A 24,927-nucleotide genomic window follows, 5' to 3' on the forward strand; every position below is an offset into this window, starting at 1 on the left:
CTGAGACCTAAGCTACTCTAAGTGCATCTGGTCTCACATTACAAAGCATCTGGGGAGGGTGCATTCAGAGCAGGCAGTAGCCCTGGGAAGACTTTGTGAGGGAGTCTACAGTCAGGGGTGAAGGGATACATGGGGTTGTTTTCTGGATGCTGGGCAAAGGGAGCTGTTGCCTACTCATGGCAGATCTCCCATCTATCTATACATGTGGAAATAGGAGGCTGCAGAGTTGGGAATTTTAAACTTGCCTTATTGGGGCTCACATGAGAAAGTTGGAGCTGTTGCAGAAGCAAGGGTGTCCATCCAAGATTGTGACATCAAAACCAGTGGTATCTCAGCTACGCTCTGCTGCTTCCCAGGAAAGGCCACCACATTGCTCCAGGGCATCTGTATAAACTGTGTCTTCAATCATCTTAGGAAAAAAGAGAAAATATCCATGGCTGCAGCATCATAGAAACCCTTTGGGGTCCCTGTTCTCCACTAAGTGAAATACTTTTCAAGCCCATATTTTTATTTTTGTGCACCCAGAAGTGACTGTAAATGGGTCAGTCAGCAAAGTGCAAGTTCAAGTCTTGGTTCACAATAACTTACGTGATAGAAACATGGTACATGAGTTGGAGAGCTCATTAATTTACAGTAAGAAACAAAAGTGCCAGGAGGGTTGGGTATCATAGTGTAGTGGGTTAAGGTGCCGCTTAGAATGCTGCAGCCCATATTGGAGTGCCTTACTGCTAGTTGCACCCTGGGAGGCAGCAGGTGATAACTCAAATAATTGGGTCCCTGTCACCAAGTAGGAGACCTGGGTTGAGTTCCTGGTTCCTGGCTTCAGCCTGGCCCAGCCCTGAGTGTTGAGGGCATGTGGAGAGTAAACCAGCAGATGGAAGCTCTTCCTCCCCCCACCCACCCCATCTCTCTTTCTCACTCAACTTGCTCTGCCTTTTAAATTCATTAAAAAATGAATAAACATTTTTTAAAAACACTGTCTGGAGAAAGGAATTGCAAAGGAGGAATAGCCAGGCAGCTTGCCATGGAAAGGTACCTGGCAAGAATGACCAGAAGGGACACAGTGGAGCCTAGCAGCCATTCTCCAGCCTTCTTGGCACCCCATGAAAGCCCAAAGCCTGAAGGCTCAGCCTGTCACTCAGAGAGGGCTGGAGATCCAGACACACAGGGGCTCATGTGCTCCTCTTATCCAAGACTGTTTGCAGGCCACATTGTTCATGCCTCCAGTGCTGGGTGTGTGTGTGTGTGTGTGTGTGTGTGTGTGTATGGGGGTGTCCACTGCTGGCATTCCTGAAGAGACAGGTGTAAGAGTTCTGAGGTTGGAGGAGCTGGATTGCTAAAATATCCTTCCCTTTAGTAGGACTTTTTTTTTTAAAGATTTTATTTATTTTTATTTGAGAGGTAAAGTTACAGACAGTGAGAGGGAGAGACAGGGAGAAAGGTCTTCCTTCTGTTGGTTCACTCCCCAAATGGCCACAACAGCTGAAGCTGCGCCGATCCGAAGCCAGTAGCCAGGAGTTTCTTCCAGGTCTCCCATGTGTGTGCAGGGGCCCAAGGACCTGCGCCATCCTCCACTGCTTTCCCAGGCCATAGCAGAGAGCTGGATCAGAAGACAGCAGTCAGGACTAGAACTGGCACCCATATGGGATGCTGGTGCCACAGGTAGAGGATAAACCTACTGCACCACAGTGCCGGCCCCTAGTAGAACTTTCATATTACCTTCCTTTGGACCTTAAAAGTAATAATGAATGTTTTCTATAACTAGAGTGACTGCCAACATTTATTGAGCCACTTACTTTGTACCTGGTGCCTTGCTGAGTGCTCTACATGGACATGTCACTGAATCCTCATAATAACCTTGAGATTTTTGACCTGCTAGCATGCCCAGTTTATACATGAGAAAACAGAAGCTGGGGGAGTTTCAGTAGTGTGCCCATGCTTACCCAGCTAATAAGTAGTAGAGTCACAGCTCAATCCCAGGCTGCATTCAAAAACCTGTGTTCTTAACTACTACCTGGTTATCTTGCCAGCTAGTTTCTGTGAAGTTTTAAAGTGTGCTTATTTCATCTGAATTATAAGTTTAGGTTTTAATTCCTTTTTTGCTGTTTTTTTGGTAGTTTACTTGGAAGGTCCAGGATGTGTCATCAGCTCATGGCATGTGCCTGCACACCTTCTTAATTTATTCACTCACCATTGGTGCTTCCATTTTTTTTTTGGTAAAGGTTTATTTTAATTATTTGGAAGGCAGAGTTAGAAAGAAAGAAAGGGAGAGATAGAAAGATCTTCCATCTGCTGGTTTTCTCCCCAAATGGCTGCAATGGCCAGTGCTGGCCATACCAAATCCAGGAGTCAGGAGCTTCATCTGAGTCTTTGATGTGTGTGTAGGGGCCCAAGGACCTGTGCCATTTTCCACTTCTTTCCCAAGCCATCAGCAGGGAGCTAGATTGGAAGTTTAGCAGCTGGGACTTGAACTGGCACAAATATGGGATGCTGGCATTGCAGGGGATGGCTTAATCCATTATACCACAATTCCAGCCCCTGTTGCTTTCATTTGTATGTTGACCTCCAACTTGCTTTCTTTCTCAGTGTGGAGTTTGCAGCAAACCGATGGGTGACTTCTTGGATCAGATCTTCATTCACCGTGACACCATTCACTGTGGGAAATGTTATGAGAAGCTCTTCTAGGTAGGTGCTCTAACCCCAGTGGGTAAGCAGCCAAGAGACTCATTAGGGAGGAGAAATGTGCCTCGGTTTCAGCTTTGCTGTTCAAGTCTCATACCCTATACCTGTTGATACTTTGGAGTCTTGGGTGGCATGAACAGACCTCCTCCCCAGCCAGGGACACTGTAAAGTTGCAGAAATCATAGCTTCTTCCACCCAAGAAGCACCTTCCACCTAGCGCCTCTGCTGAGCCCTCCAGCTGCCTAGTGATGCTGGTCAGGTCTCTATGGGTAGCCCCATTTTGTGACAAGGAATTAAAGACTTAGAAAGAGAAAGGGTCTGGGGAATCAGCTAGTTGGTTTAGGGTCTACTCCTGACTTTATCCAAGGTCTTCAGGTTGAGATCTAAGGCTATCTGCTACTGTCTTTGGACCACCTCCACTGTTGCGCACATAGCTTCAGATCAGGACTTGAAGCAAGACTTGGAACTCAGACCTTCAGTAAAACAAACCTCTAGGACATGTTTTCAAAAGTACTGAAGACAGGTTGGCATGCCAACACCCAGGGGGACTGCCCCCAGGGTCTGCTCAAGAGCAGGGTATTTCCTTGAAGCAATGGGAATGGGTGAAGAAGAGACTCTCCGCTTGCTACATGCTGATCACCTTCTCTTCAGAAGATCCACTGGGCAGTCACCCACCCCAAGGTGTGTGGTTGTGACCCATGGCTGGGTTGGATGCGTGTTTGTGGTTTCACAGCATTTCCTGTTTTCTTGCAGCTCCTCCAGGTTGATCAGAAGCTGATGACTCCCGGACAAGTTTAGCTGTCCCTAGTTGCCCCAAGTTGCTGATTCCTCTTTCTGCACTTCCTCCCTCCATTTTATGTCTTCATAAATTTTACCCTAGCTTATGTCCAGTATCATATCTTACTGACAATCATTACTCGTGTGTGTACCTTTTTCTAGCTTAGAAAGCACTTTACATTCACAGTCTCATTTCAGGTTTGATCAAAAAAGATGGAACAGGAATTCCATCTTGGTTTCTCTAAGACAGATTGACATTCTAGTGAGTTTAGGTGTCCTGAAAAGTTAGGCATAGGCAAAAGGAAGGGGTTCAGTGTGTTCTGACTCCCTTGATGCTTCTGAGGGATAAGTTGACAATCCCTGGTGGGTAAATTGTAGGCATTAAATACTAGGGATTGGCCTAGTCTAATGTTTGTCTTGTCTATTGCAATATATATATAATATTTATATATATTGCTATATGTATATTTTTAAAATTTCCATACACTTTTAAAGAGTAGTTGCTTTTGATTGAGTTATATGGTGGATTTTATTGGCCTCCTCCTACCCACCTTTAACCATATTTGAGTTTTTCCTGCAGATGTATGGCTATGTATTGGGAAGTTTGAACAACTAGATTTACATTTGATTGGATATAAATTTAGGAGGCTACTGACCAAAGGGATATCTCCTGTTTGACTCTTGATAGCAGATCAATACCTTTAATCCTGAATTCCTACTCCCTGAGCTTTATTCAGAAATCTTCTCAAGTAAGTTTTAAGGTATATAGGTACCTGAAAGATTAAGAAGGGAGAAAAGCAAGTACCATTTCTTGAAGCCTTATCCCATCCCAGACATTATCACAGAGGGATGCCTTTAATCCTCATAACAATCCAGATGAGGATGCTGAGGCTCAGAGAGGTGCTCATGCCTTGCACAGAACCATCGCTGTCTCTCTTCAGAGCCCATGTTCTCTCCTGGAGCAGTAATCACAACAGCAAGCACTGATTCTGTGCTTGGTGTGTGCCAAGCACTGTGCAGAGGATACCTAAATCCTGACAGGTAATACTGCCCGATCAGGCCTCCCCCAGGCATCCTCTTTCATGAACCCACACTGAATGTGTGCCTGGATTCCCTAAGTCTAGCCCAACATGGTATTTGGCACTAAAACATAAGTATTGAATGAATGAGTTAAAGAAAAGTCATTTCTTTGTCGAGAGATGCTGCACATGAGGCTCCAATGCAGGCCCACATGGTGAACTGCAATGTAGAAAGAGACCCAAGATAGGCTGCTTTCTCCATCTTACAGCTATAATCTGCCTTTAAGTGATTTTTAGAACCAACATGCAAAATATTGTAAGAAAGCTTGGAAGATCAGTATTGATTTTAATCCAAAACAGCCTCTTACGTGTCTAAAAGGGCTCAGGTTTCAGCAGACTTGAGGAAGAGCAATGGTTGCATTATTTTTGCTCCTTTTTAATTGCTTGGTGTTTCTAATCATACTTGCTTAACCCACATTAATGTGCACAGTTATAATAAATGTTAAGATATTATACATATCAGTATTGACGTTTCCTTTTTTAAAGTATAATAGCTTGGTGTATTCAGCTGTGAAACTTCTTTGCTCCTATTAAAGCCATTCTCTACAAAAGAAAATACATACTTAATAGCAAGATCTAGAAACTGTATGCACAGGAAATATGGATTCTGGACTCATCAGATCTTTTTAAAGCACCATATGCGGTGTTTATTCACAGGGTTGAATGAAAATTGAATTCAGAAAATAAGTTTAATACTCATATGTAATTCTGAGAAAGCACACAGACCATTCAAACAGACTTTAAAGATTTATTTTTTATTTATTTGAAAGGCAGAATTACAGAGAGGAGAGACAGAGACAGAGAGAGACACACATACACAGAGGGAGATATCTTCCATCAGTTGGCTTACCCCCAAATCGCTGCAACTGCCAGGGTTGGGCCAGGCTGAAGCCAGGAGCCTGGAGCTGCTTCTGGGTCTCCCACATGGGCACAGGGCCCCAAGAACTTGGGCCATCTTTTGCTACTTTCCCAGGCACATCGACAGGGAACTGGATGGGAAGTGGAGCAGCCAGGTCTCAAACTGGCATCCATATGGGATGCTGGCATTGCTGGCTCCTTAAACAGGTATTTTAATTGAATATGAGTCTTATAAAACCATACAAATCTTCCAACGGATTATTAATCAGTTTTCATTACAGATATTTAGAGAGGCTGAAGAAGTTCACATTATACTTTTTTTGTTGTTAAAGATTTATTTATTTGAAAAGCAAAGAGAAGGGGGTGGTTTCCATCCACTGATTCGCTTCCCAGATGGCCACAATGGCAGGGTCTGGGCCAGGTGGAAACCAGGAGCCAGGAGCTTCATCTGGGTCTCTCATGTGGGTTGCAGGGGCCCAAGCACTTGGGCCATTTTCTGTTGCTTTCCCAGGCCATTAGCAGGGAATTGGATCGGAAGCAGAACGGATGGGACTCAGGACTTGAACACTGATGTTTCAGGGGGTGGCTTAAGTGCACTGGCCCCACAATTATACTTTAAGATTACAGTGTTTAATATTCATCAAATTAGGTTTCTACAACTATCATGCTAACAGATGAGTTACTAGAACTCACATCAGATGGTAGGGAATATTCCAATTACACTACAAGTCAAACAACTTCAGCATTTCTGGACTTTGTACTTTATTTCCACCTTTGTCCAAGTCATCTTTCTCATGGGCCACCAGTGCAGCCACTGATGGGCATGTCTCCCGAGAGTGAGATCAGTTAACACATAAGCCACACCATTGCTGCCAGTAATCACATTGCCCAGGTCACCCACATGCTTCTATTCGTCCTTTGCCTCCCGCTGCCACCAGCATGTTTTTTGGAAAGAAGATTAAAGTGAGAACCTGCACTGGTACAGCCTTGTGTATTATCTCCAAACTGATGCACACAGAATCCTTGCAGGCCTTCAGCCAGTCCTGTTATGTGTTCCCTTCTGCTCGAAATGGATGGTGCCTTCCCCTGTGCCATCACCTTTCAGCATGTGCATGGCTTTCGTCACCATGACTTGCAGGCAGCACACTTGGTCTGGGCTTGGAGAGTGGTGGGAGACACTATAGGACACACTGGCATAAACTAGACTCATCAAATCTTTTTTAAAAGATTTATTTTATTTATTTGAAAGAGTTACAGAGCGAGGTAGAGCCAGAGAGAGAGAGAGAGAGAGAGAGAGAGAGAGTTTTCCATCTGCTGGTTTACTCCCCAAATGACTGCAATGGCCAGAGCCGAGCTGATCCGAAGCCAGGAGCCAGGAGCTTCCTCTGGGTCTCTCATGTGGGTGCAGGGGCCCAAGGACTTGGTCCATCTTCCACTGCCTGCCCAGGCCACAGCAGAGAGCTGAATCAGAAGTGGAGCAGCCAGGACTTGAACAGGTGCCCATATGGGATGCCGGCACTGCAGGTGGCAGCCTCACCTGCCACACCACAGCAAAGGCTCCTCATCAAATCTTAATGAAGACTATTGTAGTGTTTTGGGTCCTTCCTTACCTTCATTATCATCACAGACATGGGAAACCTAATCATTATTGCACACTTCCAATGACCAGGAACTCAGTCCCTTAAAAACCCATTCTGTCTGTGGACAGCCTGTTTCAGAAAATGAATTCAATTTGGTTAAACCTGTTTGCCTTTGATTGTTGCCCCTGGTGGCCTCTAATCTCTCTCCTAAATGCCAGCCCCTAAAATAAATGAAACTGCTACTTTGATTCTCTCCTGGATAACAGTTCTTCCATTTAAACACTCATGGTTCCTTTCACCCTTCCTTGTTAATAATCATGAATACACATCTCAAGGACTCTGCTCAAGGTTTCCCTGATGTACACCAGAACTCACTCCTCTAGATGTACAACATCATCTTGCTCATGAAGGCAGCCTGGATCCTGTTAAATTGTCATTTTTCCTATCAAGTGAACCATGTTTCCAAGTTTTATATAATCTAAAAATAAAAGCTGCACACTATCCAAGCATCCAACTTTTGATCCAATCCAGAGACAAAAAAGGATTATCCAAAGATAGAAGATGTGACACTCAGAGGACTTCTGCCACTGAGCAGAGAACTTGGGGGTCATTGAACTTGGTTCCACAGCTACTTTCTTTGCCTGACATCAGCTATTATCTCGAGTGCAACTGAGAAAGAGGAGCTTTTACTAATTGAGGAGACAAGGACTATGGTAGCAGCTCCTAATTAGCTGTTTCTAGGAATCTTAATGCATGGCTGAAAGACCTAAAAGAAACCTTTCCCTAACTTGAAAATGCCATTTAATTGGACTTGTTAGTCTCCAAAATAGCCTGTGCTGATTTCCCATAATCTGTCTGTCTCACTGTCTGTCAATCTTTATGTATCTAAATGTCATTTCCTCTTGGTTCTGCTCTGACGAATATAAATGGGAATTTTGTGGGTCCATGTATGTATTCATCATAGGTAAATAAGGAAAACATTCCTGAATCTTACCTCTTTTTTAAAAAAATATTTTATTTATTTATTTGAAAGAGTTACACAGAGAGAGAAGGAGAAGCAGAGAGAAAGAGAGAGAGAAGATCCAGAAGCTTCTTCTGGGTCTCCCACACAGGTACAGGGGCCCAAGGACTTGGGCCATCTTCTACTGCTTTCCCAGGCCATAGCAGAGAGCTGGATTGGAAGTGGAGCAGCTGGGACTCGAACCTACGTCCATATGGGATGCCAGCACTGCAGGTTGCAGCTTTACCCACTGTGCCACAGCACCGCCCCCCTGAGTCTTTCCTCTTATGGAGAAGGAGGGCTATATTCATTTGCAAGGACTGTCATGACAAAGTACACAAACTAAACAGTTTAAGCAACATTCCCAGGCCTAGGAAGTAGCTGGCAAATTCCTGGGCTTTGGTCCTTGTCCCGCCCACTCTGAGGTGACAGAAACAGGGGCCTGGAGTGGTGATTCTATTTGAGCAGGCAAAGGAAAAGGTAAGAGAAGAGAGTTCACATTGCCCTGTGGTGAGTATTGAGGGCTGGGAATGGGGTGGTCTCCGGGAGTCTCTGGCTAGGCTATGCTCCTGTCTCTCACAGGAGCAGAGCTGATTCCCGTGGCCTGTCCTGATCCAGACTACCCAGGTCTCCTCTGCCATGTGGACTTGCAAAGTGATGGCCACAGGACATTTTCATCTCTGTGGCAAATAAACGTCCCACACCCATGCTCCAAGAATTGGGAGCATGTGGAGGCCAAGATCCCAGAAAGGCCACTGAGGATTAGAGCTGGTGGGAAAAGTACAGGTAGTCCCAGCCTTGTCCCTAGCTTAGCCTTATTCTTGTCCACCTGCATGATGACATAAGGTGGTAGATGAGCATACACTGTGTTTATTTTCAATTAAGCATCATACCTAGAAATGGCTATCAAATGAAGGCCAAGGGACAAACCCAGAAAGTAGACTTCAGTCCACCAGGGTCAGGGGACAGGCTGGGTAAGGGGACCCTCTGGGTCCTCTCACCTTGGCTTCTGTCCCAGAGTTGGGTCCTGAGGGGCTCCTCTACCTTTCTTCTCCAGTCCCAGGGAGCTGCCTCGCTGTCAGACACAGCTCAGCCCCTGGGAGCCCAGGGGAGACCCTTGGTGGTCCCAGGCCACACACGGCCCCACGCACAGTACGTGTGGAGGGCCGTGTAGTCGAACACAGTGTAAGGCAGGAGCTTTGCAGATGAGAACGGGCCCCGGGCAGGGTTGAAGAAGACAGGGCCCCACGCAGAGCCCAGCATCTGGGGAAGACCGGAGGTCCCCCTGCTCCGGGGTGGGGAGGAAGAGGCCTGTTCCACTGGCTGCCTCCTTCCCGACCTCCTCGTGACACCCCTTCAGCGACTGCGATCCCACCAAGTGAGCCTCTCACGTGTGTACACCCATTCAGCTGCCCGCCCCACTCCCTCACATCCACCCACGCTCATCGTACACCCACTCACACCCACAGTGACACACAAGCTCACATACATTCTATGACACACTCCCACACTCGCACAGCTGTACTCACACACTCATACTAATATGCGTGGTCCCACACACGTGCACACACGTTCCTATGCAACACTCACACACTCACACCTGCTCAGGTACCACAGCACACACAGGCACACTCTCAACAGGGAGAGACAATGAGACCTGCAGGCTCTGGCAACAATCAGCCCCTCTCTTAATCCCTTTCTTGTGCTCCTGCCTCCAAATTCTGGAAGGATTTTGGAGTCACCAGTCACTATGGCTCTGCTGAGACTCATGGGGTAGACATGTTGTGGATAGTGCTTTTCCTGAAAAGGCAGGGAGAGCACAAACAACTGGTGGCCACCATGTTCCTGCAGGGTGCCCTGAAGGGATACACCCCAAAGCACCTGCAATACGGGCCAAGGCTAAGCAAAGGAGGAGCAGGCACGGCCCGTTTGACTTGCTACTCACTACTACACACTGACATCCCCATTGCCTGTGGGCAAACTGTCTCCTAGTACTCCTCCATCCCGCAGCCCTACTGTCTGTAGCTCCTATCGGTTGGATGGGCCGCCCAGGTGCTGGGGGGCAGGGGAGCGCTGCAGGCTGCTCAGGCAGAGCCAAGTACCTGGGCCTGGCTCTTCACCTGCTTTGCAGACTGGTTGTGCCATCTGTACCATGGGAGTGGTCGGAGGCTCTGTTCCTGAAAATGTCTGGAGGATGCCTGTGGGCCCAGAGGGAGCCCTGAAGGCCACTCCACTTTCAGGTCAATGGAATTGCTCCACTCCTGCAGGGAGGAGCCCAATCCAGAGTCATCATCTCCCAAGGCTTTTATTAACAGTTAAACTGCATATTGAGGGGACCAGCAGTGTGGCCGAGCAGGCAAAGCTGCCACCTACAGTGCTGGCATTCCATATGGGCGCCAGTTCAACTCCAAATTGCTCCACTTCTGATCCAGCTCCCTGCTAATGTGCCTGGGAAAGCAGCAGATTACTCAAGTGCTTGGGTCCCTGCATCCACATGGGAGATCCAGAAGAAGCTCCTGGCTCCTGGATTCAGATCTGCCCCAGATCTAGCCATTGAGACCATTTGAGGAGTGAACCAGCAGATGGAGGATCTCTCTAACTCTGCCTTAAAATAAATAAATATATATAAAAAACACACCTGCATCTTGAGACTGGCCCTAGAAGCCTGCAGGGTCACAGAAATCTCAGGAAGGTTAAAGATGGTTGGTTCCGGGCTCTTCTCTGTGACCCACAAGACACTCCCTGGAAACTCCTGCCCCTCCAGCCAGTGTTCAGGTGTCCCGGGTAAGCATTGCTCTCCCCACGCCCATCTGCAACCTCCCACTCACAGCCCAACATCTGATGCCAGGATAGAGGGTATAGAGGGGGTACCCTCCTAGTCAGGACTCAAAAAGGACAGCGACTCTCCCGGTCCTTCCTCCCCAATCCTCCCATGGCAGGGGCACCTGACCTCGTGCCTGGGCCCTTTTGGGGCACATCATTGACTGTCTGCCAGCCTTGATTTCTACATGAAGCTTTTCTGACCGGTGTGGTTGCCCTGAGCCCTTCAAAGTACTGCCAGGAATGCCAGGCCTCAGATCCTGCCTGCTGTGCCTTGCTCACCCATTAACAGCTAACCCAGTGATTCCTTGGGGCACCCCGAGGGCACCTGGAATGGAACCAGCCCGTACCCACGCTCACTAGCATGCAGTCACCAGGCTGCATCCAGCTCAGAGGACCCCACAGCCCCTGAGGCACAGATGCTGCCCAGCACGTACCCCAGTGCTAACGTGGCCACTGTTGTCCACTCATCCCAGCCCACCGCCCCCTGAGACACCCACAGCAGAGGGAAGACAGCTGGAACATTAAACAAGCTTTATTGAACAGAAACACTGCAGCCATTGAAGAGAAGGGGCGATGACAGAGGGCAACTCCTGACAGCCACTGGAGGCCATGGGTCCTGGGCCTCCCTCCTCCAGGGTTCCTCATTTGCCCTGCACACCGGAGGCCTCCCGTCTTGTTCTTCCGACCCGAGGGCCCCAGGATCTGCCCCTCGCCAGGACAAGACGCAGTCACTGCAGGGGTCCCCTGACCAGCTAGGCATGGTCCTGCCCATGGCCCACACGGGAAGTCAAGGGACACAGGAAACACTACAGGGAATGTCACATCAGGCTGGGAAACTGAGTCACAACTAACTCGGGGGGCAACATCAGAGCACAGTCCCTGTGGAGCCTCACGCAGCCCCCAGTCCATCGCCGGTTCAGTTCTTCCTCCTCTCCCCACCATCGCGGTCACCATCACAGTGGGAGCATCGGTTGGCTGCGCCCTCGGCTGTCTTTCCTGCTGCCTCCTGGGACTGGGCTCGGGGTCTCTGGGGAGGAGCTGCTCAGGTAAGTGCACACACACACACACACACACACACTCTGCAAGAACAAGCGGCAGTGGCTTACGTCTGCAGCGAGAAAGCAGAGGCGGGGCTCACCACACGCGATGGGGATGGGCAGGGCCTTGGCACAGGCCGCACAGGCCAGGACCTCCAGCCTGGGCACACACACACCTCCTGGCCTGCACAGAACGGTGGTCGGTGCGGCAAGGGATGCTGACTTGACACGTGGGTCACTACGGGGCCTACACAAGTAAGGGTGGGCTCCCCAGGACAGGGAGCAGCCTGCCCTGGGGGTGGTGAATGGGTCGGGGGCCCCCTGGGGAGCCCCAGGCAGCTGGCACCCTTGATATGGTCTCCCCCCACCCCACCCTGTGTCTCCCAGGCCCGGGAGGGTGGCTGAGGTCTTCAGGTGCTAGGCCCTCAGGGGCATTTCCAAACTGGCCGCCTGAGTTGTCAGGCTGTGGTGTTGCCTGCCAGCCTCTGAGTTTTGGCTCACCATTCCAGGCCTGGGTTCTCCCTGTCTCCTCTCTGCAAGCCTCCAATGGCCCTGTGCAAATAAAGCTGAACAAAATAACACTCCTCCCCTCCCCCCGCCAGAGTCCTTTTTCCTCCTCTTCTCCTTCCTCCCCCTCCCCTATAACAGAAGTTTCCCTGCATACCCACTGATGCCCATGCTACAAGCCTTTTGACTTGCAGCTGCTACTTGCGCAGAGTCTCAAGGGTGCTGCCTTCCTGGGGCTCCCCTAGAGCAGTGTAGACCATCCTTAAGACAGGCTGTACCCTGCGGGCTCCCCTCCGAGGCCTTAACTCTCTACCTTGCAACTCTTCCTCACCAACACCAGCTTCTGGTGGGGGCAGCTCCAGGGCAGGCTCATCTGGGGCCCATGTAGCCTGGGGTTCATTGACCACCCATAGCTCATAGCCCACTGGGTAGATTTTTGAGGGTGACCAAGCAACTGGAGCAAGCTGCAGGCCAGAGTCCCTACGTGTACGCACTTCAACTTCTTCATCACTGCTGTCCCTACCATAAAGTTGGTTGCCCCAACTGCTGAGTGTGCTTGCTTCCTGCTCACCTGTCCCACCACTGGGAGCCCTGTTCATGGTACTCCCTGAGCTGCACACTGTTGGGTCTTGGTTGGTGCAGTCTGTATCAAATGTTAGAAGATGAGGGGTCTCAGCTTGGGTCTGGCTACCCTGTCCCTCTGCCTCACTGAGGTCCTCTGTTGTTTTCCTAGGTTCCCCCTTCCCTTTTGTAATATGTGTCTTCTGCCTGCTATGGGAAGGAGTGCCTGGGTCTGAGCCTATGCTTCCTAGGGCTCGGGATGGCTCATGGCCCCAGCCCCCGACTCGTTTCCCGACTCCCTTACTGCATCCTGTGGCATCTGCTTATGGCCTACTTTCCCTGTTCTTTGGCAGCGACGCAGCCGCCTTCGTTTTAGCAATGGGGTAGCCTCTTCCTGCATGGTTTGAGTGCCCTTCTGACTAAAAGACCTTGTCAGTGTGGTGACCAGAGACACAGGGGTACTTAAATCTGCTTCTGCCTGTCTGCCAGAAGCCCTGCTGCCCCTTTCTCCTTGCTTCTGCTTCTCCTTTGTCACCACCATGGTGGTCTCCCACTCATCATCTCGAATAAGCTTCATTAACTCCATGAAAGTGGGAGGACACTCTTGCTGATCTAGGAGCTCCAGCTTGCCTCGCAGGCCAATGTTCATCTTGCCCTGATCTAGGATGTGTTTGAGACGGATCATGTCTGTGCTCTGCATCGACACAGGGCTATGCTGCACTGCTTTCTGCAGCAGTGGCTCTAAGCGCAGCAAAAAGGCTGAAAACTTCTCCCCAACCATCTGATAGGTCTGAAGAAACCGAAACTGGGCGAATCTAAAGTCTTCATTACTCCCAAAGATCTGCTTCAGGGCCTCCAGACACTGCTCTACAGTCATAGAGTCATTGCTGTCCCGGAACACTCGCATGATTGACAGTGCAGGGTCCCGGAGGCTCTCCAGCAAGCGCCGCCTCTTTTCCTCCTCTGACACCTGCCACATCTGCATCATCTCAGTGACCTGCTCCAGCCAGGTGTCAAAGCTCTCTTCACCTGGGCCTGGCAAAGTGCTTCCCGAAAATACTTTCAGCTTTCTGTACCACATGCTTTCTTTCAGGGGCTGCAAAACTGGTTCTTGGACTTGGGCCAAAGGCTTCGGCCCCATGCCCTCCAAGGGGAAGCTGCTATATCCCAAGGTTTGGGCTACATCTATCATTCTCCGTCCCTCATCTTTCAGGAAACAATTGAGCCTACTGAGAAACTCATCATCTGAGTTGCGGGGATGGACCACCACTTCCCATGTGCCCCCTTGTCCCGGAATCTGACTGGGTATGGTAGCATAATTGATGGTGTCAATCAATTCGATGAATACTGCCTTAGCATTGTCTTCCCTCCTGAACAGTATGCCCTGCACCCTATATGCACTCAGGGGATACAGTCCTGCCTTCACAGTCTCTCGGATTTCAGCCTCATTGCACTCCACAGGGATGCCCACAATCAACAGGGCCTTCCTGGGGTCCATATCCATGCCCTTGCACCAATCCTCTAACAGCCTCACAGCCATTACTCCCACACTATGTGGGCTCTGGGTTTTACCAGGACTCAAAGGATTCTGAGCCAACGTCAAGTGGGAAGGCAGAAGTGCCACAGGTTTCCACAGTCTGAAATGCAAATTGGATGAGAACATTGTTAATGCCCACCCTCCACCTACCACCTAGAGCCCTTCCTCTGCCCCTTCCTCCCCTTACCCAGAGTAGTTCTTGTTTCTCAGGGCTCTTATAACCACTTTGAAGAGGGGACAGTGTGGAGGGTCTCTCCAGCCAAAACTCCCCTACATTACTCCTCCCTACTGACCTCCTCCTGCTGTGGGTTCCTCCTCAGAAGTCTGGGAACTCTGCTGCGTGTAGGTGCTGCAGGTGCCTGTGGGACAAAGGCCATTGTCAGCAGGCAGGGACTGATGCCTAGGGACACTGACAAAGGCTGCCTGTGGCCGGTGCCGTGGCTCACTTGGCTAATCCTCTGCCTGTGGTGCCGACACCCCGGATTCTAGTCCAGGTCAGGGCGTCGGATTCTGTCCCGGTCGCTCCTTTTCCAATCCAGCTCTCTGCTGTGGCCCGGGAAGGCAGTTGAGGATGGCTCAAGTGCTTGAGCCCTGCACCCGCATGGGAGACCAGGAGGAAGCACCTGGCTTCTGGCTTTGGATTGGTGCAGTGCGCCGGTTTTAGCAGCCATTTGGGGGGTTAACCAACAGAAAGGAAGACCTTTCTCTCTGTCTCTTTCACTGTCTAACTCTGCTTGTAAAAAAAAAAAAAAAAGGCTGCCTGTCAGAAGAGGATTTGTGTGGGTCTAGATGACCTGGAAATCTCTTTGCTGGGGTAAAGGCTGGCAGGAGACTGGGAGCTGTTCTCTTTCTCAGAAAATGTCCCACAGAAGACAAAGGTGGCCAGAGCTCTGTGCAATCTGAGAATGGTAGGTGCAGAAACTACAGTGTTACTATGCTTACTGAGAACAGCATGGACCATGGGTTTCTAGCACAGGGCTGTGTCATGTGGTAAGGTGAAGGCACTTGAAGAGCAACAGGTGATGTCACTATCCTCCAGCCAATGGAAATGTCCTAGCAGCAAGGGAGCTGGGAGAGTGAAGGGGAGATGGGGGTGAGGTGAGCAGCAAGGACTGAGTGCTGAAAAAACAAGTGCTTAAGGTTTCATATTGTGTAGCAGCTAGAATTAGGGGCAGAAAAGGGACCCAACGAAGGGTTCCCACTGTCCCGCTGCAGGAAACAGACAACTGTCACCCTAGGTGTGGCCCTACCCTGCAGAGTGTGTGGATCCTGGAAGGCAGCCTTTGTCCCCTTGTCCTTTGCCAGGGTCACAGAGGCTCACCTTCCAAAATAACTTACTTGACGACTTGGCAGTGTGGATTCCACTGGCCGTGTAGAGTTTGTGATTCTGATGTAATCAGGCACTCAGCTTGCTCTCCAGCTCTGTCCTGTCAGGCAGTTCCCGAACCAGGTTAGATGGATCAGGATCCCTTCACTGGATCTGTCCAAAGCAAGGCAGAGGTATTTCACTGTGGTTACGTCCCAAATGCCCTGCTCAGGATGTGCCAATTTTGAATCTGCTCACGAATACAAGAAACTGCTGCTCCACCCCCAGGGAAAAATCCCACCCACCAAGCCCCAAATCCCACCTCCACTCAAGCCACACCCCCAAGGCCAAGCTCTGCATCCACCTAAGCCTCACGCCTGCCATGTAACTGCGTCCACGCAAGCCCCACTCCTTGCACCAAACTCTGCGTCCACGCAAGCCCCACCCCTGCCGTCTAACTCTGCGTCCACGTAAGCCCCACCTCTGGTGCCAAACTCTGCGTCCACGCAAGCCCCACCCCTGCCGTCAAACTCTGCGTCCACGCAAGTTCCATCTCTGGTGCAACACTCTACGTCCATGCAAGTCCCACCTCTGCCGTCAAACTCTGCGTCCACGCAAGCCCCACCCCGGCGCAACACTCTGTGTCCACGCAAGCCCCACCCCTGCCGTCAAACTCTGCGTCCACGCAAGTCCCACCCCGGCGCAACACTCTGCGTCCACGCAAGCCCCACCCCTGCCGTCTAACTCTGCGTCCACGTAAGCCCCACCTCTGGCGCCAAACTCTGCGTCCACGCAAGTCCCACCCCGGCGCAACACTCTGCGTCCATGCAAGCCCCACCCCTGCCGTCTAACTCTGCGTCCACGTAAGCCCCACCTCTGGCGCCAAACTCTGCGTCCACACAAGTCCCACCCCGGCGCAACACTCTGCGTCCATGCAAGCTCCATCTCTGGTGCAACACTCTACGTCCATGCAAGTCCCACCTCTGCCGTCAAACTCTGCGTCCACGCAAGCCCCACCTCTGCCGTCTAATCTGCGTCCACGCAAGCCCCACCCCTGCCGTCTAATCTGCGTCCACGCAAGCCCCACCCCTGCCGTCAAACTCTGCGTCCACGCAAGTTCCATCTCTGGTGCAACACTCTACGTCCATGCAAGTCCCACCTCTGCCGTCAAACTCTGCGTCCACGCAAGCCCCACCCCGGCGCAACACTCTGCGTCCACACAAGCTCCACCCCTGCCGTCAAACTCTGCGTCCACGCAAGCCCCACCTCTGGCGCCAAACTCTGCGTCCACGCAAGTCCCACCCCGGCGCAACACTCTGCGTCCACGCAAGCCCCACCCCTGCCGTCAAACTCTGCGTCCACGCAAGTCCCACCCCGGCGCAACACTCTGCGTCCACGCAAGCCCCACCCCTGCCGTCTAACTCTGCGTCCACGTAAGCCCCACCTCTGGTGCCAAACTCTGCGTCCACGCAAGCCCCACCCCTGCCGTCAAACTCTGCGTCCACGCAAGTTCCATCTCTGGTGCAACACTCTACGTCCATGCAAGTCCCACCTCTGCCGTCAAACTCTGCGTCCACGCAAGCCCCACCCCGGCGCAACACTCTGCGTCCACGCAAGCCCCACCCCTGCCGTCAAACTCTGCGTCCACGCAAGTCCCACCCCGGCGCAACACTCTGCGTCCACGCAAGCCCCACCCCTGCCGTCTAACTCTGCGTCCACGTAAGCCCCACCTCTGGCGCCAAACTCTGCGTCCACGCAAGCGCCATTCCTGGCGCCAAAAGCCAACCTCTGAAGATCCACTGAACCGGCAAACTGCGTCTTGCGCAAGCGCCATTTCTGGCGCCAAAAGCCACTTTCACCAAGAGCCACTGAACCGCCAAACTCTGTGTCCATCCGAGTGTCATACACTCCGCCATTCATGTGCACGTCCTGCACCCACCCAAGTTCCTCACTTCCATTTCCCTGTACTCCTTTCCCCCACCTCATTATCTTTAACCTCCTGTACCCATCAGGCTGTCCCATTCACTCCTAACCTCACACACCCTTTCCACTACTCTGAGCAGGGACACATCTAGTCAGCAGAGGTAGCTAGAGGCTAGAACAGGAATGGCCAAAGCCACTTTCCCTCAAGGATAAGGGCCAGAACCAGTTGTCCTTACTGCTACGTCTGGGCAGGTTTGGGGTAGAATGGGCCCTCCTAAAGTTCTGAGGCCACTCATGATAACTGGAAATATCAGGGACCCCTAGGATTCTGCTTCCAGGGGAATCTAAGGCCACTGGCCCCTGGGACCTCATGGAGGTCAACCAGGATCATTGGAGGGAATCTGTTGTAACCTTGGTTCCCTTTTGTGCCCAAACCCAGCTCCTTACCTTCTGGGAATGCCTCCAGGCCACAGCGCCCGTGCAGCGTGGCCACTCTGCCGCCGCCACTGTACGGAATGAGCCGCGAGTTTGTGGCGGGAAAGAAATTGTCGGGTAAGCAACGGTCTTCAGCACCGCCCACTCGCAGATGCATCCCGGCAACGTCTACGGCCACGCCCACCCCCATCTCCACCTCCACCCCACTCCTGCAATAAAGGGGTTGTGCCCTGTCCACCGCACGTTTCTCCTCTGAGTCATGACTGGAGGGGGAACAGAGAATTCAAACCATACTGAGAACTGTTGCGTTGCAGAGTTGCTCACAGTCCAGCTTGTACGTGCTCAATAGAGGCCGACAGGACCACCACCTGTCACATCAGTCCCAGCAACCATTGCGGCTACTATGATAGGTGTCTCTCACCCATTGGACTGGGACTGGCTCTGACTTTCACCAGTGGCTCCTCCTGTTTGTGTATTCCAAGCTATGCACACAGGGCTATGTGCAAAGTATAGGTCCAGGTGCAAACTACAAGCTCGGTACCTACTAACTAACCAAACGTCTCTGTCCTTGTTAATTTTTATCCACTGTGTCCTAGGGGACGGCAAAAAATAAAAAATACAGCTACTACCTTCATTTTAAAAATGCATGCAATTTTCAAGGCTCATTGAGATACAGGAAACTATCAAGATTTCATTCTCTCATTATTCTCGTGATTGCATGAGAATTACCCACGAGGTACCGAAACTTCTCTCTTTTCTTTCCCAAAGCAGGTTTCTTCCACAGAGGGAAGACTTAGCTGTTTTCCTTGGGGCTACTGGGGACCCTAAAGTCCTGTCCCAGCAAAGGGCACTGGTGGGACACTGGTAGCAGTTTACAAAGTGCACACACATTTCCCAGAGCAGGTGATAGTAGCGGTTCAAGTTGTGAGTCAGGAGGTCTTGGCAGAGCTCAGAGTCTGCAAAAGTACCAAAACTCTAGCGGCTATTGCAGTTCCCTGCCCATGCTTTGTGTAGCACTGCTCTGAGATTACCAGAGCCAGAAGTTGTAAGCTGACAGAACGTAAGTTTTGCTGTATTTGGTACGAATAACAGGCCTTTTTTAAAATCATATTTTAATGAAAATGTGAAAAGCAGAAAACTTTTAAAACTAAATGTCACCAAGTAAGATACATACAAATATTGCATTATTCTCCTTTAATTGAAAATTTTTCCTAGGTGAGACATGACACTGTAACCCAGACCCCTATACTGCGTACTTAACAAGAACATACTTTGGACTATCTCTTAAATTAATTTCCTTCTCCTTACTGGAGAAAATGATTACTTGGCGCTGCCACGTGGTCACAGACCAGACGGCTCTCCTTACAGCAGTCCACAGCACCCTCTGGATGACACCACCAGCTGCCCAGTCTCATACAGGCTGTGAGCAGAGCTGTCCTGAGCACCTCTGTACTTCATTCTACTTCTCACTGCTAGACTTGGCTCCTCCCTAGTCTTTCCTTAAAAACAAAAAGTTGCTGAGGGATGAGGAGGAGATCATGGTGCATTTTACCTGAACCCTGTAAACCCGGACCACCCAGAAGGTTAAGAAACCCCTCAGCCTTTTGTGTTGTGGCAAAAAGCCTCCTGCAAAGAATGCTGCTCCCTCATATGACTTGAATAGCACGTAGCAGATACCTCCTTTGTTGACCTATCACAAAGCAAGCCCTGACATCCCCCAAATTCCTGTTCTTTGCCTCATAAATGATTAGCTGAATGAACTATTTGTTTCCACTGCTAAGTAGGAACAAGACACTTGTTGGACAACTTCATGTAGCTTCTCTTCCTTTTCCGAAGCCCTGAGCTAGCAATCACACTTCACAGTCTCTTCTTCTTTTTCTTTTTTAAAAGATGCCTAACACAGTTTATTGAATAGTTATCTTAAGAAAGGAAAAATATTCAAATTTCTTGTATTTACATAAATACCAAAATGCAAAAAATGTTTTTGAATTAATAAAAGTGGTTTCCCTGTGCTGGGACTGGAAGGCAGGAAGGAAAATCAGTGTAGTTGGGGGCAAGAGTAAGAGTAAGATTTTTGTTTTTGAAATGTGGGGAATGTATTATCTAATCAAAAAGAATTTAAGACATAAATACTTTATAACTCATAGGATCATTGGGTACCTAAAAACAATTTGAGGAGGTCAAAACTTAAAATTTCATATAAATCTTTAATATTCTCTGTGATAACTTGGGAATGTATTTCCAAGAGCAACCTTCTTTAAGCAATACAAAGGGTTTAATACATATTGAATTTAAGCTGATTATTTCTTGTAGCTTGGGAAGACAAGCCAGCACAACCTAGTGACACGCTGGATCCTGACAGCAATAAGCACCTCAATAGCTGTGATTTGTTGAATACACATTTGAGGCTACATACTTTGCTAGGATTTTATATTCATTGTCTCATTGATTACTCCCAATAAGTTTATTATAGAGATAAGGAAAGTGATGACAAATCTATATGGTGAAAAAAATCTGTCCAGTCACACTGCTGATGAACAGCAGCATCTGGGCTCTATCACATACTTATCTGACTCCAGATTTTTTTATTATAACCAGGCTGGCAGATAAGCCTCGGACTGAAAGCGTTTTCTTTTTATCCCCACAGTTTTTTTTTTTTAAGTTAAAAGGGTCCTTTCCCAATATTTCTTTCTTTTTTTTTTAAAATTATTTATTAAAAAGTCAGAATTACAGAGAGAGAAATCTTCCACTCACTGGTTTACTTCCCAAATGACCACAATGACCTTGGCTGGGCCAGGCCAAAGCCAGGAGATTCTACCGGGTCTACCACATGGGTGCAGGGACCCAGGGACTTGGGCCATCTTTGCTGATTTTCCAGGCACATTATCAAGGAACTGGATCAGAAGTAGCACATCCAGGACTCGAACCAGCACCTATATGGGATGCCAGAGCGGCAGGTGGCAGCTCAAACTACTATGCCACAGTGCCAGCCTCCCCCCCCCCCATATTTCTATATACCCATAACAACCCTAGAAACTTCTGGTTTGACCATGAAGTCAAATGTGAGTATAAATTGTGGCAGAATACAGCGTTCCAGGAAGCCTAGGAATCTGGCTGTCCTTCAACAGATTTCTAGTCTCCAGGACTATGTTGAGTAATAATGATGAAAGTGCATCCTTGTCTGGTTCAAAATTTTAGTGGAAATACTTCCAGCTTTTCCCCATCCAATATAATGCAGGCTGTTGGTTTGTCATATATTTTGTTGAAGTTTGTTCCTTCTATATCCAATCTGTGTAGGGTTTTTTTCATGAAAGAATGTTGTATTTTATCAAATGCATTTCCTGCATCCATTGACATAATCATATAGCTTTTATTCTTCAGTTTCTTAATGTGATTAATTAATTGTGTGTTACTGATTTGTGAATGTTGAACCATCCCTGCATACCAGGGATAAATTGCACTTGGTCTAGGTGAATGATCTTTCTGATGTGTTGTTGGATTTTATTAGCTAATATTTTGTTGAGGATTTTTGCATCCTTGTTAATCAGGGATATTGGTCTATAGTTCTTTTTCATTGTTGTATATTTCACAGGTTTGAAAATTAAGGTGATGCTGGCCTCATAGAAGGAGTTTGGGAGGATTCCTCCCTTTCAATTGTTTTGAATAATTTAAGAGCTCCTTTTAAGAGTAGACTGGTTACAGGTAAAAAATTCTTTCATCTACTACTTGATCACCCCACATTATCACACCAGGTTCTTTCTAGGCTCATTTACTCCCACCTTTAAGAGGAAACCCCTTCTTCTCTAATCCTTGAGATGCCTGTGGACCTCATAGAGTGTTCTCCATATTGCTGCACCTCTCACTCGCATTCCAATCCTGCTTCGGTTGCAATAAGCCTTTCAAATAAAATTTCTCTTCATTCAGTTTTGATTTGTTCCCTTACCCAAGTTTTGTTGAGATATGATTAATAAATTAACATTTCATATACTTATTGTGCATACAACATGATGGTTTTTTAAGATTTATTTATTTGAAGGTCAGAGTTACACACAGAGAGGAGAGACAGAGAGAGAAAGAGAGAGAGAGACAGAGAGACAGAGAGACAGAGAGACAGAGGGTGAGGTCTTCCATCCACTAGTTCACTCCTCAGTGAACCACTGGCCAGAGCTGTGCTGATCTGAAGCCAGGAGCCAGGAGCTTCTTCCGGGTCTCCCACACAGATGCAGGGGCCCAAGGACTTGGGCCATCTTCCACTGCTTTCCCAGGCCATAGCAGAGAGCTGGATCAGAGGTGGAGCAGCCGGGACTCGAACCAGCGCCCATATGGGATGCCAGCACTGCAGGTGGCAGCTCTATCTGTTACGCCACAGTGCTGGCCCCAAAACATAATGCTTCAATGTATGCATATATTGTAACACCAAAATCACAATCAAGCTTATTAGCGTATCTGTCCTCTCACCTAGTTAACATTTTTTGGAAGACACTAGACACTCTTACAGACCTCAAGTACACAGTACATTATTATTAACTATAGCTATCATGCTGTACATCAGGTTTCCAGAAGCTATCCATGTTACATGCCCTTTGGCCCATATTTCTCCCTTCCCTTCACCAACTCCAAGCCGTTGATAAACATCATTCTAGTCCCTGCTAAAATGAATTTGACTTTTTAAAAAATTAGACTCCACATACAACCAAGATAATTCAGTATTTGTCTTTCTGTGTCTGGTTTATTTCACTTAACATAATATTCTCAAAGTTCATACATGTTATAACCATTGTCAGGGCTTCCTAATTTGCTTTAAGATTTATTCATTTATTTGAAAAGCAGAGTTACACAGAGAGAGGAGAGGCAGAGAGAGAGAGAGAGGTCTTCCACTAGTTCACTCCCCAAATGGCAGCAACAACCAGAGCTGTGCCAATCTGAAGCTAGGAGCCAGGAGCTTCTTCCAGTTCCCTCACAGCAGTGCAGGGGTCCAAGCACTTGGGAAATCTTCTGCTGCTTTCCCAGGCCATAGCAGAGAGCTGGATTGGAAGTGGAGCAGCCGGGACTCGAACTGGTGCCCATATGGGATGCCAGCACTGCAGGTGGTGGCTTTACCCACTATGCCACAGCGCCGGCCCCAGGGTTTCCTAATTTTTAATGGCTTAATAATATTCAAATATATATGTATATATAACACTTTTCTTTGTTTTTAGATTTTTATTTATTTATTTAACAGGTAGAGTTACAGACAGTGAGAGAGACAGAGAGAAAGGTCTTCCTTCCGTTGGTTCACTCCCCAAATGGCCGCCACTGCCGGCACTGTGCCGATCCGAAGCCAGGAGCCAGGTGCTTCCTCCTGGTCTCCCATGCGGGTGCAGGGCCCAAGCACTTGGACCATCCTCCACTGTCTTCCAGGGCCACAGCAGAGAGCTGGACTGGAAGAGGAGTAACCGGGACTAGAACCCGGCGTCCATATGAGATGCCGGTGCCACAGGTGAAGGATTAACCAAGTGAGCCATGGCGCTGGTCCCTATGATACTTTTCTTATCCGTTAATCTGTTGATGGGCATCTAAGCTTCATATGGTGAATAATGTTGCAACGAACATGGGAGTCCAGATATCTGTTAGACAGAGTTATTTTATTTCCTTGGAAGGGGGCTTTCTGGATCATATGGTAGCATATACAATCAACTAATTTTGTTTTGACAGGCAGAGTGGACAGTGAGAAAGAGAGAGAGAAACAGAGAGAAAGGTCTTCCTTTTTCCGTTGGTTCACCCCCCAGTGGCCGCTGTGGCCCGTACACTGCAGCCAGCGCACCACGCTGATCTGAAGCCAGGAGCCAGGTGCTTCTCCTTGTCTCCCATGAGGGTGCAGGGCCCAAGGACTTGGGCCATCCTCCACTGCACTCCCGGGCCACAGCAGACAATCAACTAATTTTCAGAGAATGCATTAAGAATATACAATGGGGAAAGGGTAAACTTTTCAATATACAGTGTTGGAAAAACCATATGTCCAAGCACCAAAACACACACACACACTCACACACACACAAAGATATTGGACCCTTCTCTAACATTATACTCAGAAATCAGTTCAAAACAGACTAAAGTCTTGTGGGCCTGGGCTGTGGTGTAGTGAGTGAAGCCTCTGCCTGCAGTGCTGGCATCCCATATGGGTGCCAGTTCATGTCTCAGCTGCTCCACTTGTGATCCAGCTGTCTGCTAAATGCGCCCTGGAAAGCAGCAGAAGATGGCCCATGTCCTTGGGCCCCTTCATCCATGTGGGAGACACAGATGAAGCTCCTGGTTCCTGGCTTTGGCCTGGCTTGGCCTGTCCCAGATGTTGTGACCATTTGGGGAGTGAACCAGCAGATGGAAAATCTATTTCTCTCTGTCTGTAACTCTGATTTTCAAATAAATAAATAGATAAATAAATAAATAAATCAGTCTGAAATGTGTGCAAATGAACTTAATAAACATTTTCCACAGAAGGCATACAAATGGCCAATATTTTATGAAAAGATGCTCAATATTATTAATCACTAGGGAAATACAAAATAAAACCACAATGAGATATTGCCTCACACCTCCTAGGATGGTCAGTGTCAGAAGGACAAGAGATAACAAGCATTCGCGAGGGTGTAAAGAAAAGAGGATTCTGTTACATGTTTGTTGAGAATGTTATTATAGATAGCATTATGGAGGGTCTGCAAAATATTAAAAATAGAACCACTATATGATGCAGCAATAACATTTCCTGTATACATCCAAAGAGATTGCTTTTTTATTTTTAGGATGTATTTATTTGAAAGGTAAAGTTACGGAGTCGGGGAGAAG

General features: G+C 48.7%; 2 protein-coding genes across 22 annotated transcripts in view; one reads left to right on the forward strand and one right to left on the reverse strand.

The window, feature by feature from the left end:
- ZNF185 (zinc finger protein 185 with LIM domain) overlaps positions 1 to 4,995 on the forward strand; it is a 65,949-nt gene extending 60,954 nt beyond the window's left edge. For all 21 annotated transcript variants that reach the window (XM_070067411.1, XM_070067413.1, XM_070067417.1 and 18 more), the window contains 2 exons: positions 2,587 to 2,685; positions 3,436 to 4,995. In XM_070067411.1, coding sequence (XP_069923512.1) covers positions 2,587 to 2,685 — 99 coding nt within the window. In that variant the 3' untranslated portion in view covers positions 3,436 to 4,995. The remainder of the gene's footprint in view (positions 1 to 2,586; positions 2,686 to 3,435) is intronic.
- Positions 4,996 to 11,313: 6,318 nt separating this feature from the next.
- On the reverse strand, positions 11,314 to 18,237 carry PNMA5 (PNMA family member 5). Its single transcript, XM_070066510.2, has 4 exons — positions 18,118 to 18,237; positions 15,780 to 15,921; positions 14,735 to 14,800; positions 11,314 to 14,541 (listed from the first exon to the last, which is right to left on the reverse strand). The coding sequence occupies exon 4, from the start codon at positions 14,442 to 14,444 to the stop codon at positions 13,152 to 13,154; it is 1,293 nt and encodes a 430-aa protein (XP_069922611.1). The 5' UTR covers positions 14,445 to 14,541; positions 14,735 to 14,800; positions 15,780 to 15,921; positions 18,118 to 18,237; the 3' UTR covers positions 11,314 to 13,151.
- Positions 18,238 to 24,927: the final 6,690 nt, after the last annotated feature.

Source organism: Oryctolagus cuniculus, chromosome X (assembly GCF_051225735.1).
Source record: "Oryctolagus cuniculus isolate XC-2025 breed Fujian yellow rabbit chromosome X, ASM5122573v1, whole genome shotgun sequence".
Classification (NCBI taxonomy): Eukaryota; Metazoa; Chordata; class Mammalia; order Lagomorpha; family Leporidae; genus Oryctolagus; species Oryctolagus cuniculus.